This window comes from Sander lucioperca, chromosome 16 (genome assembly GCF_008315115.2).
Source record: "Sander lucioperca isolate FBNREF2018 chromosome 16, SLUC_FBN_1.2, whole genome shotgun sequence".
Taxonomy (NCBI): Eukaryota; Metazoa; Chordata; class Actinopteri; order Perciformes; family Percidae; genus Sander; species Sander lucioperca.
The window spans coordinates 19824754-19844693 of NC_050188.1; the positions used below are offsets into that span (position 1 = coordinate 19824754).

At 40.3% G+C, this 19940-nt stretch overlaps 1 protein-coding gene across 4 annotated transcripts; it reads left to right on the forward strand.

The window, feature by feature from the left end:
• Positions 1-591: 591 nt before the first annotated feature.
• Positions 592-19428, forward strand: yrk (Yes-related kinase). Of its 4 annotated transcripts, XM_031323125.2 has the most exons (14): positions 592-815; positions 7761-7804; positions 9239-9499; positions 10167-10269; positions 10946-11044; positions 11642-11745; positions 11955-12104; positions 13337-13501; positions 14184-14339; positions 15015-15194; positions 16466-16542; positions 16657-16810; positions 16993-17124; positions 18104-19428. In XM_031323125.2, the coding sequence occupies exons 3-14, from the start codon at positions 9262-9264 to the stop codon at positions 18310-18312; spliced, it is 1767 nt and encodes a 588-aa protein (XP_031178985.1). In that variant the 5' UTR covers positions 592-815; positions 7761-7804; positions 9239-9261; the 3' UTR covers positions 18313-19428. The 4 variants fall into 4 exon arrangements, with proteins under 4 accessions (XP_031178985.1, XP_031178984.1, XP_031178982.1 ...); XM_031323124.2 differs by lacking the exon at positions 13337-13501 and having other exon boundaries at positions 595-815; XM_031323122.2 differs by lacking the exon at positions 14184-14339 and having other exon boundaries at positions 598-815.
• The last annotated feature ends 512 nt before the right edge of the window (positions 19429-19940 follow it).

The following is a 19940-nucleotide window of genomic DNA, read 5'->3' on the forward strand; positions in this document are numbered from 1 at the left end:
ACACGCCACAAGATGGAGACAGAGACTTAAAGAAATGTGAAATGTCACTTCAGTTCACTGCGAAGTCACTCTTCGAGATGAATTGTAATCGTGTGACAATACCCAATTCCTCTTTCTTAATTTACAGCTGAATGTGCATGATCCGATATCAGCTGGAGAAATAAAAGTGACATGCCAGGAAAGCGCTCTAAAACGTCACGCTATTGTTTTTGAACGCGGATATCACACATATCATTCTGTCTTCCTGTAGTTCACACTAGAGAGTGCATGCGTTGCATCTCACCCTGCATCTCAGTCAGACATCAGAGTCCGATTGAAAACACACCCAGACTGCATCAGCACCAGTTACTGACGGGTTCCTGGGTGTAAAAGGGGCACAAGCTGCGCGTAAAATACAAAACTTAAAACGTCTTTAGTGTGCATAGTGTTTCATTTACAGCAAGAACATCCAGCGTCATAATTTGAGGCAATGTGTTCTTATATTTTACAGGAGAGCAATTCTCCATAAATAGGCTGAAAAAGCTGTCCACATTTCTTAAATGTAAGATAAGAATCATAACATTATTTCTATTTAAGATAATCCCAATAGGTCCTTTGTCAACGGTCCACTACACGCGCGCGTGCCTCTGGGGTGGACTTCATTGCGCGCCTGTAGTCCTTTCCCAAAGTCTTCCGGAGTAGACGCGCGCTCACTTCTCACTTGCACAGCGCAGTAGCTCTCGACTTTTCACCGTGCGCTCGCGAGTCACCGGACACCGCTGTCACTTACCTCGGGACACCAGGATTCCCCGAGATAACGACGTATTTTGTGTCAGGTATGTCTGATGTTTATCATATAGGCTGATCTTGAAAACGTAATGTACATTAGTTATAGTATTAGAATTAACGAATGAGTGGTTTGTTTTTGAAGAACTGCCTATTTATCAGCAAACTGTGGGAACCCCACGTAAAAGACGATAGGCCTACATATGGATAGGTAGTTTTCCCACATTGCTTATTAAATTGATTTTTCTTTTAATTTTGTTTTGTTCTTGTATGAGTGGTTGAAATCGCCTGGTTCACATCTCTGTGAAAGAGTCGACTGTAAATGTAACCGAGGTAACTTAGGTAAAGAGACACTGAAGGTACCAAACAAACCTAGATGAGTATTTTCAGCAGCCCACCATCCCAGGGCCCTCTCTACCTTTTTAAATAGAGTAGTCAGAACTCGGTTGACTGTTTTCAGTGTTTCTAAAAAATTGGGTAACTTTGGAATGTTTACTGTTAGATAAAAGGAAGTTTGCTTGTGAGAAGTTAATGAAGTGTGGCTACCAGTACTTCCACTCTTTATGCTGGAAGGATACCACAGAGAGTGCTATTTAGAAATTAGCCAACATTGCAATATTGATTGAGTGGAATTTACCAGTTTAGTCACAAGTTCTTTAAAGGGGGATCTCTTCCTATCAAAAACCTATTAGTTATAGGCAAGGGTGATCAATTATAAGGTTGTAGTAATAGAGTAATTTCTTGTTAAATGGAAAAGGTCAAAGGGTCAAACAAGAACTTATCATATGATCTGGATTTGTGGCTGACTGCATCATCTGGGATCAACTGGATGTTATACTATACATTTGTCAAACTTTTGATAGATCAGCTCTGAAAGTAATTTAGGCTGAGGGCCTTATGTCTGTTAAATAGTAATGTTAAACAACCTTCAGAGGCAGAATATTCCTTTAGTAATTGTGGCTGTGATTTATTTGGCAATGTGCCTTCAGGAAACCACCTTGACGAAAAAGCGGCGCTGGAGGTTTCCTTAACATGTCCAGCTATCTGAGTTGATTCTGTGGTTTTGTCGTGGTAAGATTGTAGATGTAGGTGTTTATTTGTTCATGCTGCAGGGAGTTTGCATAATCACACCACCTTCATTAAAGTAATCAACATGAATCCTTGTTTCACTACTGATTTCAAGGCCGCTTGTGTGTCTGTGTGAAGGAATTGTCGTGGAATTCTGAGGGTCGGATGGGGAAAAATGTGATTAGGCTGTCCAAGGTCGGCCTTCATCACTTCCTGTTTCTTTACGAGGTCAGTTCCTGTCTTTAGCCTCGGGGCCAGGCAGGAAGGAAGAGGGCATGAATATGTTTTTTAGTTTGTTTTTTTTTTGGGGGGGGGGGGCTTAAGAAATGGACGTCAACATTGTCACACAGCTTTCCCAACAAGCAACTGAGGGCTGGGACAATTACGCACTTGTCCAAAAATGAGCCCTGATCTTAGACACCCCTTGATGGAGAGAGTCAGCTGAATCTGTCTTTTTGAACAAGGGCTTTGCTGTTGTCAGCCACTGGTGCAAACTGAGGAAGACTCAGACTTCTTGTTGCACCCATAGGAGCAGGCCCTGAGCCCCTAATGCTTAAACAACAAGAGTAGACTTTAATTCATGTAATGCCTTCCAACAAGCCACCTCAGTCCTCTGTATCTGGAGGATATGATGACATCATGTGGAAACAGGACGTCCCGATGACCAAGACACCTTACTTTTCCATTGCACCCCCCCTCCAGTTTCTCTCCTACTCCTTTCTGAGTTTGTGTATGTACTCTATGAGTGTGTGTTATGCGTGTGAGGGTTCAGTGACAGCTTGCTTCCCATTGTCCTATCATTCCTGCTCCACTCACCCTCTGCATCCTGTGGGGCTTCCTGCTAATGAGGGAGAGAGTCAGAGAGAGAAAATAACAAAGGTAAGAAAAGAGATGAAGAAACAAGAAAAGAGGATTGGAGAAGGTCTGGAAAGAACTGATGTAAAACTTTAGAAACTCCAACAGATCTGAACAGTCGTGTGTGTGTGTGTGTGTGTGTGTGTGTGTGTTTCTCTGTGTTCCTGCAGTGAATTTCCTGCTGGGAGCAGCTTATCTGCAGTCCACTGTGCAGGAAAGGGTGTGTCATTTGGATTTGGATGTTTGCGAGTGTGACGATGGAGGGTGATGTTATTGTGATTTATAAAAGTGGACTGAATGCGTGCTAATACTTCGTAGGTCAGAATTTATGTGCTTTATTATACTGTTTTAGAGTATACAAATATACTGCAATATACTGGTCTGCAGAAAATTACTAAGTATGATTTTGAGGTACTTATACTTTTGAGTATTTCCATTTTATGCTAATTTATAATTCTACTGCACATTTCAGAGGTAGACATTGCACTTTTTACTCCACTTGTTTTATTCCATAAATATAGGCATTTCTTGCTTTTCAGATTAATATTTGACATACAAACATGATGCATTGTTCTATATTAAAGCTTCCCCTTGCATCAATTGTAATGGTCCAATAAATATAACACTGAAAGGGGCCATTTTACATACTGAATGCTTTTACTTAGGGTACTTTAAGTGCACTTTGCTATTAATACATGTATACATTTTTGAATGCAGGACTTTTGTAACGGAGTGCAGTACTGCTACTTTTACTTGAGTAATTGATCAGAATACTTTTTTCATTACTGCTGTTCTGTGATGCACTAATTTTAACAAGGACGGTGAACTTTTTTGGTAGAAAGTATTTCAAGTAAAGTCTGTGAATTAAGAAATTCAGTTCATCTCCATTGTATTGGGTGGAGGCGGATATTTCAAAACCTGGGTAAAAAAAAGCTATTAACTATTTATTTGTATTATATTAACTGTTTGCATGTCTTCATACCATTAGGGGTAGGTAAGAAAATTATTTTTTTGTAACAACCCTTGAAAAACTGTACATGACACGAAACACTGATGCTTATTATCTAAAGATGGTTATTACTCCGTGCTGTAAAAAGACCTGTGGTTGCAGACAGACTTATCACAAACCACTAGCACACTTCTCCCCCACCAGAAGAAGCTGCTTCTGTATTCTAATTATTTCTTCTTGTCAGCTGCTATAAAAATCTGCTGTGACGTTAAGCAACTAGTCAGAAAAAGTCACTTTTTAAACAGCTAACAGGGATAACATACTGGTATATCTGTGGAATGAGTATTGAAAAATAGTTTTGTGGTATATTATTGGCAAGCATTAATGACAGTTGCATCATGGAGAAATAATGACTGCCATTTTATTGTTACACCATATGTAAGTTTTGCAACTGGTAGCAGAAGTCTAAACATATTTTAGATAAGGTGACAGGCATTGTAGTCACATTTTTTAAAGGTATCACTACGGTTTTCATGAATTTTGAATTTCACATGACATATTCCAAACTACGAGTGATTCCAGTCACAGAACTTCCAGAAATTGAGCATGGTGTGTGTTTGTTTGCCTTGCATACTGCATCTCATTTGCGTTACTTGGTTTCAACAGTCAAAGAGGAACTCAGACTGGTCTTAAATTACTCTGAAGTAATTAACAGTACTTATGCACACTCTTGTCTAATACAAAAGACCTAATGTCAAAAGTAGCAACAAGTTGTGCAGTGTGCCAATTTGAATTTGCAACCCAGTGTACCACCCATCACCACCACACACCCACACACACACACACTTTGCTCTAGTACCTTTAATGTTTGTGGCTGATTGAAAGAGACACCCAAATAGCTATGATAAAGCACAGACACAGACAACATACATGTTGGTTTGTGTTTAATTATGCACCATTGCAGGTTATATGCAAGTATTTGGGTGCACAATTGCATACTTTGGCTCACCGTAAATGCTTGATTGGTGGAGTCTTTGTCCATTGGGCTGTGTACTCTGTTGCATGTGTGACTTTAGTGTTGAAATGATTCCTTTATGTAAAAATACCCCAGGTCAACTGAATTCTCAGGTGCTATTTACGAATCATCACAGCTTATGTGTGCAGAGAGGAAGACAGAAATTTGATCAACAGGAACTCAACGGAGAACAATGATTGTATGGCCGTCCCGTAAACAGTCCTCTGTGTGTGTGTGTGTGTGTGTGTGTGAGAGACTACATACTGTATGGTATTGTGCTGATCCTGTCTGGTCATCTGCCAATCTTAGAAAAGCAGAAAAAGAAGAGATGAAAGAAAGGGCAGAGGTGAAATAAAGATCATAGTGAGGAGGCCTCTTCTACACCCTCTTTCAATTCTCCTTTTTAATGTTTTTCACAACGATAAAGGCAGCAGCTTAGGTCCAGTGGAAGGGTGGATAGAGAGAAAATGAAAGGTTATTGTTGGAGGGGTGTGGGCATGGAGAAGAAAAAAACAGCAACAAAGAGGAAGATGTGTGTGTGTGTGTGTGTGTGTGTGTGTGTGTGTGTGTGTGTGTGTGTGTGTGTGTGTTCAGGGTGTTCAGGGTGTTTGTGGCTCTGCAGCTGCTTTGTGTGTGTGTGTGTGTGTGTGTGTGTGTGTGTGTGTGTGTACTCTGTCCTCCAGGAAAAGGGGGAGCCATCAGGAGGGCTGACAGGAAACTCTAACAGGGCTAACTTCCTGTAGCTCTGATGGCCAACCTGATAGTGATTGAGTGTGTGCGTGCGTGCGGGCTTGTGCGCATGTAACATTTTACATATTTTGCTCTAGCCTCTTCTGGATGAAGCCCATAATAGTCTTTGTTGCTTTAAAGATTGAGAGGAATTTCGGGAAAATTTGTGTTGTGGATGGGACAAACCTGACGATGTTCACTGGGAGTTCTGGTGGTGTTCTTTTATAATGAAAGTGAATTACTTTTGTTTTTTGTCGCTCACTGCCATAACCTGTATGGTTCTTCCTGTGTGTGACTTCCCTCACATTCCTCAGTAGGTGGGGAGGCTGCAGCCTGGGGTTTAGTCAGCTTGGAGATTTGTCAGTTTGAATCCTAGGGCTGCTCTACACTTAGTTGCGAGTTTATTGATTGGCAACAACAGCACATTATCATATTTATTGATACGCGTACAGTAGCTAACACTAATGCTGTCTAATATTACAGCCGTGCAATGAATTTGACCTTAATGAAGGTTATAATGAAACTTTTAGAGAGGTGTTGATTCAATGTCATAGTCAGTTTGGAGGCTCTAGTTTAGGGTGTTGTTGAAATGTATTGCGTTGCACCCCAATTATATCTATAACAATAGACTAAATATTAGAAACTACAGCCTCCAAAATAACCATAAACCCTGTTTAACCTAGGGCTGCAATTAAGGATTACTTTCAAAATTGGTTAATCCGCCAATCAATTGAAATGTCTATAACATGTCAGAAAAAAGTGAAAAATGCCAATCACAATTTCTTAAAACTCAACTCAACATCGTTGAATAGCTCTTTTTGTTCAACCAACACTCCAAAACCTTAAGATATTCAGTTTACTATCACATAAGACACAGAAAAGCATCAGATATTTACAATGTAGAAGCTTGAAAAATGTCTCAAAATAGCTGCCGTGTTTTATCTGTTGATTAAAGCTTTAGTGTGTAACTTTTTTATATTAATGAAGTCCTACATTCAAGCCATTGCCAAATGAGTTGATGTAAAGCTAAAAGCTAATCTGTCTCTCTGTATTTCTCAGTATAACTATGTTTACAAACTGGTGTCGTCCGGTGACTTTCGCGTGCAAAACATCGCATAAAGATAATTACCTCTTCTGAAGAGTTTATCATGTTTTTTTTTTTTAAATCCTCCGTGTCCTCCTTGGTTACTAGCAACGGTGTGGAGGAGGGGTGGGAGCTGTGCGCGATCACAGAAGGCTTGTATCATGTGGATGTTTTGTTTGTCATTAGTTAGAATTTCTCATGGGGGAGACAGAAACTACGCACTATAGCTTTAACTAATTGACTATTCGTTTCAGCTGTAGTTGAATCTGATTCTCTCAAAGACAGTAACGTTCATGAGTGTAGGATTTATTGCAAAAACGATAAACAAACACAATATAATGCGTGAATTAGTGAGCTTTAGGGGTGCCGGAGTTTTTTTCCAGTTGGACAGAGCCAGGCTAGCTGTTTCCCTCTGTTTCTAGGGTTTATGCTAAGCTAAGCTAAGTGGTTGCTGGTTGTAGCTTCATATTTCCTGTACAGACGGTATCATCTAACTCTCTGCCAGTAAGCGTATAAGAGTATTTCCCAAAATGTCAAACTTTTGCTCTAAGCTAAGTGTGCCTAATAAACTGTTGACTAGTGCTCTGAGGATTGCCTTGAGCAAGGCACTTAGCAGAAGGCAAGGCATATTTGTTTTCCTGAAGAAATAATGCTGAAAAAACACTCATGTTGATCAGGAAAGCCAATGTCCTCTGCACACAATTAAAATGTTTTACTATCTTTTCTATATGGTATTTCCTCTTTATGCTGTCACCAGCTTTTGCTTTATCAACACACACAAGTTCTATTGAAGCAATGCAGTTTGCTCAAAACTGGAAGTCAGGATTGTGTACATGTGTGCACATCTACACAATGATCTTTGTGAAACCCATTTCACATTGTCAGTGACTGTTACTTTGTTTCAGTTGCCTCTGTCTAATGATGACATTTACACACTTCTGTTTCACCACAAACACCCACACACACATATACACACACACACACACACACACACACACTGACCAGAGAGACTGAGTACCCCTTCTGGAAACTGCAAAGCAAAAGGGGAAGTGGCTAACCCCACATCTCTCTGTCTTTCCTTATCTCGAGCTGTCTCCGTCTCATTTTTTAAAAACTTCTCTGTCTCCTCGCGTCTCCCTTCACGCATCTCTCTTTATTCACGCTTTAACGCTCTTGAGCCTTTCTCTCACATTCTCCAAAACCTTTTCCCTCTCCGGTTCTCTGCCACTCATCTTCTCTTGCCCTGCTCTCTCTTATTCCGCCTCTCGTCACTCACCACTTTCCTTTTTTTTCAGTGGCGATGGTGATTGACAGATGATCTGACAGAGGAAGACTTCAGGTGAGGAAAAAAGTTAACTTCTCCTTCCCGCTTTACCTCCAACCCTACTTCCGCTCAGCCTCCTCCCGCTCGAAGGAAGTAAAGTTTTTTATTTAAAGTTTGTTACTTCCCACCTAACAGTTCTCTTTAGTTTAGTGGCCCTCTGTTTTCTGGTGAAATGTGTTGCTTTCACTTTCTACCAGCTTGTGTTTGAAGTCTTAGGTTGCATAGACAGGAATTAGGAAATTGAGAAAATTGACAAATTTCTTATGTTGAATCTTTTCTAGATAATCTTTTAGATTTTTGTTTTCTTTATAAGCGGTGATAATGTTATTAATTTAGTAGTTGAGTAATTACTGTAATTAAAGGGGCATTGCACCAATTTTACACAAGAAGTTCAGTTTGCAGAGAGTTAAGGCTGTTTTACAGTCGCCGTCGCCGAGCTCGCTCGCGCCAATGTGACGTCAAAATGACGTAGATCTCGCTGGCGCGCCAGTTCAAAATCAATTTTTTTCAGCTGCGCGCGACAAAGCGGAAACAGAAAGCATGAACGAGCTCGAGAGCAACCGGATGCCAGGACTCTCAGAGTGACTTCAAGTCTCTCTTGTAAACTTACTGGGTTAAGATGAGTTATTTTATGGCGAATGAAAGGCTTGATCCGACGAAGTAGGTCATCGAATCAAATCGATGCATTGACGTCAATGCTGCTGCCAGTTCTGCAGTTGTTTACCTTTTTCTTCTTCTTCTAGTCCGTAGAAATAGCAAAGTCGGTAGCCTTTCCTCATTAGTGCCACCTCTGTTCAGGAGAAGACTGCAACTAGTGTCGCGACCACCATGCCGAGTATAAACAGTTACGGCGCTCTCATGACATCACACTGGCGCTCGACAGCTCGGCTGCGGCGAGTATACTCGTTTTATATTCTGAAACTGGAGGAGCTTTACAACGTTTGAAAAAAAATAACCCTGATGATGACATCACTATGACATCATCAGGGTTATTTTTTATTTTATTTTATTTCAGTTTGGGCTTAAGACTTGCATGTTTTTTTTTAATCAGAAAGCTGTTTTTACAAACTGGTGGTGTGGAGTTTGAAAGGTGTGTGGTTTTACAAAAGATGTTATCAAGTTGCATAATGCGAAATGGGCGGGACTCATACTAGGCCTTAAAAGACAGGATATCTCGGTCTCTGCTGCTTTTTTTATGGAAGTGAAATACTAAACTATTAGAGTATCCCTTTAATTTTGGATTTATATTTCGTATTTTTATTCTAATCAAACCTTTGTTATCTCTGGAAACAAACACATTGTTACTAAAGATCATTATACCATACTTATGCCAGGTAAAAACTGCTTTTATAAACTGCATACGGCTTTAATCACTATTGTATAGCATTAAGCAGCAATAAAGAAAGGAAAAATTGACATTTACATATTGATATCTGCTTGCTTTCACAGACGCTGTCTCCGTGCTGGTTATTATGGGGTGTGCCTGTTGCAAGCAGAAGAAGTCCGCCAAAACAGCAGCAGCAACATCAGCAACAGTAGACGTTACAGATCTGTCTCCTAGCAACGCAGATGGAGGGTTGTCCGCGGCCTTGACTCAGGGCCGTTACTGTCCTGACCCCACTCAGACCATCCCAGACTTTAACAAGGGCTTCTCATCCAGTACCATCTTCCCCAACACCAACACACACCAGCGGCCTGGAGGCGTAACAAGTAGGAGTGTGTGTGTGTGTGTGTGTGTGTGTGTGTGTGTGTGTGTGTTGATCACTGTAATTGTTTCTCCTGTCCATACTGGCCCTGAATTGATCACAAAATGTCAGGTTTAAGCCTCATGTTAGCTTCTGCTGAACTATTAAATGCAATTTTATATATACATAGGACTATGGGTGTTGTCCTCTGTCTCTTAGAATCATGCTATGAAGGGATCTCTTTGCAGCTAGTATGGACAGAATGAATCCTTACTTAATCTTTATAGACAGCTGTGGCTCAGGAGGTAGAGTGGGTCGTCCTTTCATCACAAGGTTGGAGGTTTGATCCCCGGCTCTGCATGTCAAAGTGTCCTTGAGCAACACACTGAACCCCAAGTTGCTCCCAATGGGCAGGCAGCTATGCCACCATCAGTGTATGAATGTGTGTGTGAATGGGTGAACATGAGGCAAATTGTAAAGTGCTTTGTCTGGTAAGGTAGAAAGGCGCTATATAAATGCAGTCCATTTACTCCAATAACTATTTTAATGTATCCTTCAGGACATTTAAAACAGTAAAACCCTAGATGGTAGTTAGAGTACTGGAAGCTGATAACTCCTTTGTCTCTTGTTGTGTGTGTGTGTGTGTGTGTGTGTGTGTGTGTGTGTGTGTGTCTGTGCGAACACGTGTGCAGGTGGTGGAGTCACTCTCTTTATAGCTCTGTATGACTACGATGCTCGCACTGAAGATGACCTCACGTTTCAGAAAGGAGAGAAATTCCAGATCATCAACAACACGTAAGCACAAACACAGCTGCATTTTAATAACATCTGCTTACAGATGTTGCTGTTTTTAGGAAAAACACCCACACCCAGGATTGTAATAATACACTGTGGCATAAAAAATTTACAAAATGCAATGGAAACTGAAAAATGAATGCTTACTGTATGTGTTTAATGAGGTCAGTGATGATAATGGTAATTCATTTTGTTTGCAAACATGCTACAGGCTGCAATTAAGCACCACCCGTTAACACTGTGAACTGTCAGAGGTGTCATTGCTGCTGGCGATGTTGACAAGCTCATGTTCTTGAACAATGTTCTTGTCTCTATCTATTAATCTAAAATCAGTTTATATGATGATGTTTAAATTGGGAGGTGTTTGGCGTTAATGTTACTCCAAATGTTCACACATTCACTCTTTATCTCTCATCTAGACACCTTTATGCTTCTGTTCATTTTAATGTTGATAAAGTGTATTTTGCACTTAAACCTATCAGACAATTGTTTTTGTAAAGTACAGTTTTGCCATTGTCATTGTTCCTTTTAATTTCAACATTGTTAAAAATATCATAGGGTATTGAACTATGAACCCTCCATCATGTGTCATACCAAACTGTGAGCTGACTGTATTGTTACACCTCATTCCTGATTATGTTGGGCAGACTAACGCTTTGTGTCTGTTTTTTTGCAGAGAGGGTGACTGGTGGGAGGCTCGCTCTTTGGACACAGACCACACAGGTTACATCCCCTCCAACTACGTAGCTCCTGTCGACTCCATACAGGCTGAAGAGTAAGTACACACACATGCACACACACACGCACACACACACACACACACACACACACACACACACACACACACACACACACACGGTAGTGAAAGCTACGTATGCTGCAATATAAGTGCTGACAGTTTACCTTAGAGCTGGGCAATATATCAATATTATATCGATATCGTGATATGAGACTAGATATCGTCTTAGATTTTGGATATCGTAATATGGCATAAGTGTTGTCTTTTCCTGGTTTTAAAGGCTGCATTACAATAAAGTGATGTCATTTTCTGAACTTACCAGACTGTTGTAACTGTTCTATTATTTGCCTTTACCCACTTAGTCATTATATCCACATTACTGATGATTATTTGTCAAAAATCTCATTGTGTAAATATTTTGTGAAAGCATCAATTGTCAACACTACAATATCGTTGTGGTATCGATATTGAGGTATTTGGTAAAAAATATTGTGATATTCAATTTTCTCCATATCGCCCAGCCCTAGTTTACCTTGAAAGATTCTGTCAATAATTGACATGTAGTCTGAGGGCAGAGGTCACAAGATGTATGCTGTTGCTGTGGTGACTCATGTGTTGTTGTCATGGTGACAGGTGGTATTTTGGGAAGATGGGGAGGAAGGATGCGGAGAGACAGCTGTTGGGCCATGGCAACCAGAGGGGAACTTTCCTCATACGAGAGAGTGAGACCACCAAGGGTAAAGAGGCCACACACACACACACACACACACACACACACACACACACACACACACACACACACACACACACACACACACACACACACACACACTACTGCTCAAAATATATGAAAGCATACAATTTCTCTCTCTTATCTTTCACCTCTGCCCCACTATATACTCCTTTGTTCCCCTCCCTCTTCTTCTCCTCTCCTTTCTCTTTACAGGTGCTTACTCGCTGTCTATCCGTGACTGGGACGACAACAAGGGAGACCACGTCAAACATTATAAGATCCGCAAACTAGACAATGGTGGCTACTACATCACCACAAGATCACAGTTTGATACTGTGCAGCAGCTGGTAGAGCACTACACAGGTAACACACACACAAACACACGCACATGGATACTAATTCATCCTCTTTTTTTCTGCTTCTCCTTGAAAGTGAAAAAAACCCGGTTGTGTTGCCATTTTCTGATGCACCTTCATGCTCCAAAGCTCCTGCTTCTATGGATTTTATCTAAAACCTGTTTTGACTCTTTGCCCAATCATTCTCTGCTCAGCTACAAGAAAGAATTTAAGCCTTATTCAGTTTTGATTCATACTGTAATTACAAGTACGTAAGTAGAAAAAATGTAGGAAAGTACGTACTTTTAAACTACATAAGTACAATTTTGAGGTACTTTGCTTGAGTATTTCCATTTGCTGCTTCACTACAATTCAGAGGGAGAATTGTACTTTTAACTTCACCACATTTACTTGACAGCTTCAGATACTGATTTTACATAAAAAGTATATGATCAGCTTATAAAATATGATGCATTGTTATAGAACTACCCAACAATGCAGTAAGTAATTTAAACAAGCGCCACCTTGACCAACAACATTAAAAAGAGGCTTATATGTCAATGCATCGAAAATAAAAATCTACTGATGTAATATGTACAATACGGTAATACAAAACTCTGAGAGGACTTTTACTTTTGATACTCTCAGTACATTTTTCTAATTTGTACTTTTACATAAGTAGGATTTTGAATCCCGAACTTTTACTTGTAATGGATACTTACTTACTTTTGCTTTAGGAAAGGATTTGAATACTTCTAACACCACTGACTGTTAGGGACTTTTTAAGCTTAATTCAGAGTTGTTGTAACAAGCAGGGTTCACACCCTCCACTTCCTCTGCTCTCTGTCAGTGGAAATCTGCCCCCTAGTGGTGTGTGATGATATAGCAAACATGCTACGGTTTGTGACATAACATGACACGATCATCAAAAGAAACCTGGGAGATACATATGGCCACATATGTCATTGACTTTTTTTTGCCAGTATTTATTTGTTTTTATGAACTGTATTGTCCCTGTATGTCTTTTTTGTATCTCTGTATGTCTTTTGTATCTGTACATGATGCTGCTCAGAATGTGTGTTTGTCTTTTTGCTGAGTGTTCCTTGTGCCATTGTAACTTGTCAGTTGCATAAGCACATAAGCAACCTGTCTTGTTCTTTTTTATCTCTGCATTTGCTGCTTTTTTCCCTCTGTTTTCTTTTTGTCTTGTTTCCTTTTTCCTTTGCCTGCCTGTTTGCCTCTTCTCTCTCTCTCTCTCAGAGAGAGCAGCAGGACTGTGCTGCCGTTTGATTGGCAGCTGTAAGCGGGGCATGCCTAAGCTGGCCGATTTATCAGTGAAGACCAAGGATATGTGGGAGATTCCCCGTGAATCCCTCCAGCTGATTAAGAAACTGGGCAACGGCCAGTTTGGAGAAGTCTGGATGGGTAGGAATGGTGGGACTGTGTTGCAGTGGGGGAAGGTGACAGCAGGAGCACACCTGGATAAAATAAAGTATTAAAAGATGAGCAAGTACATATAATGCATTTAAGTCTTGGTTGTGTTAAGTTGACAAGAACATCAGTAAACGCTTCTGGTGTAAAGACACCTGCAAGCTCACGAACATACACTGTAAAGCCCTGTTTATCTGACTGTGTTGTTCAGAGTCTGTCTACCTGCAAGGAATAAACCTGTAAAAAGTCGGACCACACAAACACAGACAACACACACACACACACACACACACACACACACACACACACACACACACACACAGCTGATAGATGTAGTTTGGACTAGTTTTTAAATGTGTGCTGAATAGAAACTGCAGTAATGAAACACATCCCTAATAAATCCCTGTGTGGGTGATAACAATTGCACAGACAACAGTTAGTGAATAAAAATGTAGCTTTGTTTTACATCCAGGTGTGCACAGTTGCTCCCCTCCTCCCCTGTTGTTGCATGTGCATGTTTCATCATCTCACCTCACCTCTTTGTCACCCCACCCATCTTTATTCAATTTTTCCACCCATCACTACACCTTTTTCTCCCATTCTTCACCACCCACTTCCACTCTTTCCTTTCTCTATATCTCCACCCTCCTTGGCTCCCACCTCCTCCCCATAATAGGCACTAATGATGGGCTGTGTTATTACCTGACCAAGCCCTGTCTCAACTCCACCCCGCTCACCATGGGCCTTGGGCGGGACGCCTGGGAGGTGTCCAGGGAAACGCTGTCCATGCAAAGGAAGCTGGGACAGGGCTGCTTCGGGGATGTTTGGATGGGTGAGAGTGACACCGCCAACCTCTGATGCCCGCCACAGGCTTAGAGGGAGAACTATCTGTCCAGCGTTGTCCTCCGTAGTGTCGTTACTGTCCTGTAGCAAAGATTGTTGGTAATGCTTAATGTCATTTATGTCAGAGTATGTAAGTAAAGTTGGATGTTTTTCCCAATATCGCTTGGTATTCCCACAGGATGTGTTACCTATTACATGTATGACATATATGGGTTAAAAATTGTGATACAGTTTCACTGACTAAATCCAAATGTGTTTGGTTTTCTGAGACATACACAGTTTATCCCTGAAGCCAGCCAAGCTATGAGCCTTTTCATGTAACTCAGGTACTGCCTGTGTTGATAGAGGACCAGAAAACTTCCCTCCTAACATTACTGTCTCATGTCATGCATGCTCTCCAAAACAGCAATCATTTGCATGCACCAGAAGTATGACCACATGTGTGTGTTCATACCATCCTGCATGTTGTGTTTATTTCTTTCTATTTTTAATATTTATATCTCTATGTGTGGGTTTTTGTGTCCAAGTATAAGTAGTACGCACATGTATATCCAGGCATCACCTTGTCAGTCTGCCAGAAAACTGGTGTGTACGCCTGCACAGTATGTGTCTGTGTGTGTCCATGCACTATGTGTGCATTAACATCTCCTTGTCTCTATGCCAGGCATGTGGAACGGTACCACCAAGGTAGCGGTGAAGACTCTGAAGCCAGGAACCATGTCCCCTGAGGCCTTCCTGGAGGAGGCTCAGATCATGAAGAGACTCCGTCATGACAAGCTGGTTCAGCTCTATGCTGTTGTGTCTGAGGAGCCCATCTACATTATTACCGAGTTCATGAGCCAAGGTATCAGGCTGAGTAAACTGTCATGCCTGTGATGTACTGTAGATACAGTGTAAATCACTGCCGTTGGTTGGAAACCTTACTAACTAAAAGTGAGCTCCTCAGACTTTTTTCCCTTAAATGTGATGCATAGTTGACAAAACTGTAAAACATTCAGAGACTGCATACAGCTACCAAGGTTGCAAAATGGAAAAAATAATATATGTTTTGACTTTTTAATCTGCATCTGGATCACATTGAAATATGCATTGTCATAATCAAGGGACACATGACACATTTCTTTCATTTAAGTAAGTGCAGACGTTCATGATAAAATAGGGCATTTCTATCTTGCATTGAAATTTTTAAAAACAAAATCCTGGATCTACGCCTGTCCTAACTTTCAACCATTCTTTAAAACAAATATTTGCGATATGTTGAGTACCGAACAGACAAATAGGAACAAAACTTAAAACTATAGTGCGTAGTTTCTGTCACCTCCATGAGGAATTCTAAATAGTGACAACACCACTGTTGTTACATGCACATGACACAAGCCTTCTGTAATCGCGCACGTGCACACGCCCCCACCCCTCCTCCACGCAGTTGCTAGTAGCCAAGAAGGACACGAGGATTATAAAAACATGATGAACTCTTCAGAAGAGGTAATTATCTTCACTTGAGTTTCTGCGTGCGAAAGTCGCTGGATGACAACAATTTCTAAACACAGCCATGCTGAGAAATACAGAGAGTGTTGTTTGAAGCTGATAGTCTTAATTAGCTTTGTATTAGTTTGTATATGTAGCATTTGGCAATGGCTTGAATGTAATGGACGTTCATTAATATAAAAAAGTTAAGCACTACAGCTTTTATCTTCAACATTCAAAGGATTTACCCAATATTACAAATTGGCAGAAGGGTGGCACAGTGATCAGGGAGGCTTCGTAATTTGGAAGACCAGAGTTTAAGCCCCAATGCCTCCCTGCTGGGCAAAACACTGAACTCCTACCTACCCAGGAATTCTCTTTCTTCCTCTGACCTTTGACTGTGTGGAGGTGGCCTGTGGGCAGGTGAAACATTCCGTCAATATTAACTAAAAAACTAAAACAAAAAAGACAAAAGTTGGCATTAAGATGTATTCATGCAAAAGTGTCACTATGCATTTACAAGCATCTATCTAATAAGACTTTTACTGAATTATATTTGGTACCCACCATGATACACAGCAGATATGAGTTAACTACAGGAGGCATGAGGACTGGTTATGATGCTACAATCTTTTTCTCGTTTTTCAGGAAGTTTGTTGGACTTCTTAAAAGATGGGGAGGGGCAGAGTCTTAAGCTGCCTCAACTGGTGGACATGGCTGCACAGGTGAGTTAAACAGACACAAAGATACACCACACATTGACAGCAATTAAGGGATTTCAAGAAAACACATTTTCTCACTATCTTTCTGAGCTCTTTTTTGTCTCTTTGTGTTTATAGATTGCAGCTGGAATGGCGTACATTGAGAGGATGAACTACATCCATCGTGACCTGCGAGCAGCTAACATCCTTGTCGGAGACAATCTGGTGTGCAAGATCGCTGACTTTGGCCTGGCTAGACTCATTGAGGACAACGAGTACACAGCCAGACAAGGTAACAGCATGAGATATTAAATGAGTGTGCGTGTGTGTTTGAGAGAGACAGATGAAGAGAGCCACACTTGCACAATGCGATGATTTAGAGTGTCTGCCTCTGCCTTCGTGCCTGTATTTTTTTATACATAACCTATCCTAATTATATGATTATACATGTTCACTGTGTTGCCATGGTTTCAGGGGCAAAGTTCCCAATCAAGTGGACGGCTCCAGAAGCTGCATTGTATGGACGCTTTACCATCAAGTCAGATGTCTGGAGCTTTGGCATCCTACTAACTGAACTCATCACGAAGGGACGGGTGCCATACCCAGGTACTGGGTATTTCTTATTCTACATCCATGGCAGTGAAAAATATCCAGGATTGGTTATTTTTCAGCTATTCACTATCAAAAAGGGGACAAGATCACATTTTTATAGCAAAAAAAGGTGGTTGCAGTTAACAATGGAGTGTTTGAGAGTGTGCTTACATTTTCAACTCAATTGGGTGAGTTTAGGGCCTCAGTGTCTTTGTTCGAAAAGGCTTCAAAAGTAGATGGAAAGGAAGGGGAGACCCTTTCTTAAGCACCTGCCTCCCTGCTGTGCAAATTAGCACACAGATCATGCTGTAAGGGGTGACTGATGCTGCAATCAATCACAATAATTTATCTTGCAATATGTTATTGACACCAAGTATTGCTAATTTTACTAAATAAATATGTGGATTGAGACTTTTACATATTTGTTTTTGCAGTAATTTTAATTTTTAAATGTTACTGTTAAACTCAATGTGAAGATATTTGAAGTGCAAGTTGTATCATTTCTTTATTCCAGACATTTTGAATTTGGAACTATATGACTTATGATAAATGAGATAAAAAATTAATCAATCAAAGATCACAAAACAAATTAAATCAGAACGATAATGTAAGCAATAGATATACCATAACAAAGAAAATAGAAATAGATGTGCAGTAGATTCAAATTCTTAAAAATGAATACATAAAATAGATAAAAGAAACATCCTAAAACAGATAACATTCATTATCAGCATTGTTTGTGGTTGTTTTATATTTCAATAAAGCCACATATACTGTAAACATGTTGCTGTATGCGTAATTAATTGTAAATGATTCCTGTTTTTTTATTATTATTATGCAAGTTTGGAGGTATGTTTCTTCTTCATTTGTAATATAATGAGATTTATCCTAGATTATTTTAAAGTTGCAGTATGTCATCTTTGCATTGTATCCTGAGTTACCCTATGATTCTCATCCCTGTTCCACATCCCCCCTCCCTCCTTCATCCCTTTAGGCATGAACAACCGTGAGGTGTTGGAGCAAGTGGAGAGAGGCTACAGGATGCCCTGTGCCCCGGGCAGCCCCGCCTCGCTCCATGAACTGATGCTGCAGTGCTGGAGGCGTGAGGCTGATGAGAGGCACACTTTTGAGTACCTGCAGTCCTTCCTGGAGGATTACTTCACCGCCACAGAGCCGCAGTACCAGCCCGGAGAAAACCTGTGACCACACATACGTGTAGGACAGTTGGAGCAATAAACGGACAAAGAGAAAGAGAATGACAGACACACGGGCAGACATGGATGTATGCAATGCAGATACACTGTTCGGCATGTCACAGTACATGTGTATGCCTTCATTGTATTTGTTGCACACATACTGTATACATGCGCACACACACACACACACACACACACACACACACACACACACACACGCTAAGCTACATATCATTGCCTAGTTTAGACAGTTTCCTCCTTTTGGTTATTGATCACTGCAGCCCATTCAGGATGGATCAGTCAACCATGTTGAGGAGCAGAGCCGGAGCTCTGCTCATCAGGCCTTGCAGAAATGTTGCTTCACTCTGTAACCATGACAACAAGGAACTGAAAGAAGATGTAGATGGTTGTGTTGAGATGGGGAGAAGTCGAGTGTGTACATGATTTGTTCAGCTGCCATATATGTTCAGGTCCTATTCATTCCTGTTTCTAAGAAGAGCGATTTACTCGGCCAACTGTTTGCCTGAGATAAATATGTTGATACAGAAATTATAGAAGGTGCAACAGGTTTCAGACAACAGTCGATGAACCTTGTGAACCTGTGTGGTCGATTATGTACACAGACACTGTAACATTTATTAAGATGCCTTCTCTTACAATAATTTTGCAAACATATAAAAAAGGCTGTTGAACTGATCCATCACCTGAAAGGGGAAACTGATTTCAAACTTGCACCAACATGTGCCTTAAAGTGGTCAAATTAAGGGCTGTTTTAGATTTTAAGTACCTTTAATACTGTATTAGTAAAGTCTGAGAGGAGAGATAGTAAGGAATGCTCTTTGTCTAATAATATGTATGACAATTTTGTATGTAACTGTCTCTCTTGCTGTTTTAATTTAACGCAGATATATCTGTGCATGACAAAGACTTCTATATCTAGTTCAACTTGTATACAGTTTTCATCCATTGGGAGGACAGGGTGACATTTTACACATAAAGAGGAAAGATCAGTGTCAGTGGACTTTGGAAGGATAGTATTTTCAATCTGTGAGTGTAACCTTTATGTGATTTTATGAGATTCCCCATTTTATTGTAATAAAGATCAAATATCTTGCAAGGGTTATGACATGTCTCTTATTCTATGTGTGTTTGGACATGTATGCTATTTTATTTGATGCTTCCTCATAGGTAATGTCAAAGACAGGTGTAGGAGCCAAAAAAAGCAGTTTTTGTTTATATTTAAAGAACAATAGTTATTATTTTAAGACTTCCTATATTTTGGTTATAGTTCTGATCCACTGATTTTGATTGACAGCTAGGCCACTGATTGGCAAATCAGCCACACCATAGTTATTGTGGGTGTGGTATAATTGATAAAGGGAAGTTGGAAACACAGGTGCAGGGTTTTTTGGAAGTCCTAGCTTTAGTTGAGACCAAACACAGTTTTTTAACCACATCTAGTCATCCTGTTTTATCTTATTTGATATAATTTAGGAACCATCAGTATTGTTTATTTTCCCTGATTCACACATATGCAACATTAGCCTACAACGTTTTGGAAGGATCATAAACATTTATTTCTATAGGTAGGATATTTGCGTTTAATTATTATATTCAAACAACGACCGCATGCCT

What these genes read in the sequence shown, in the direction of transcription:
- yrk (XM_031323125.2), top strand. Translation starts at nt 9,262, where the DNA reads ATGGGGTGTGCCTGTTGCAAGCAGAAGAAGTCCGCCAAAACAGCAGCA. An exon ending in GCTGGTAGAGCACTACACAG is followed by an intron (nt 12,105 to 13,336) that starts GTAACACACACA and finishes TCTCTCTCTCAG; the next exon opens with AGAGAGCAGCAGGACTGTGC. An exon ending in TGGTGGACATGGCTGCACAG is followed by an intron (nt 16,543 to 16,656) that starts GTGAGTTAAACA and finishes TTGTGTTTATAG; the next exon opens with ATTGCAGCTGGAATGGCGTA.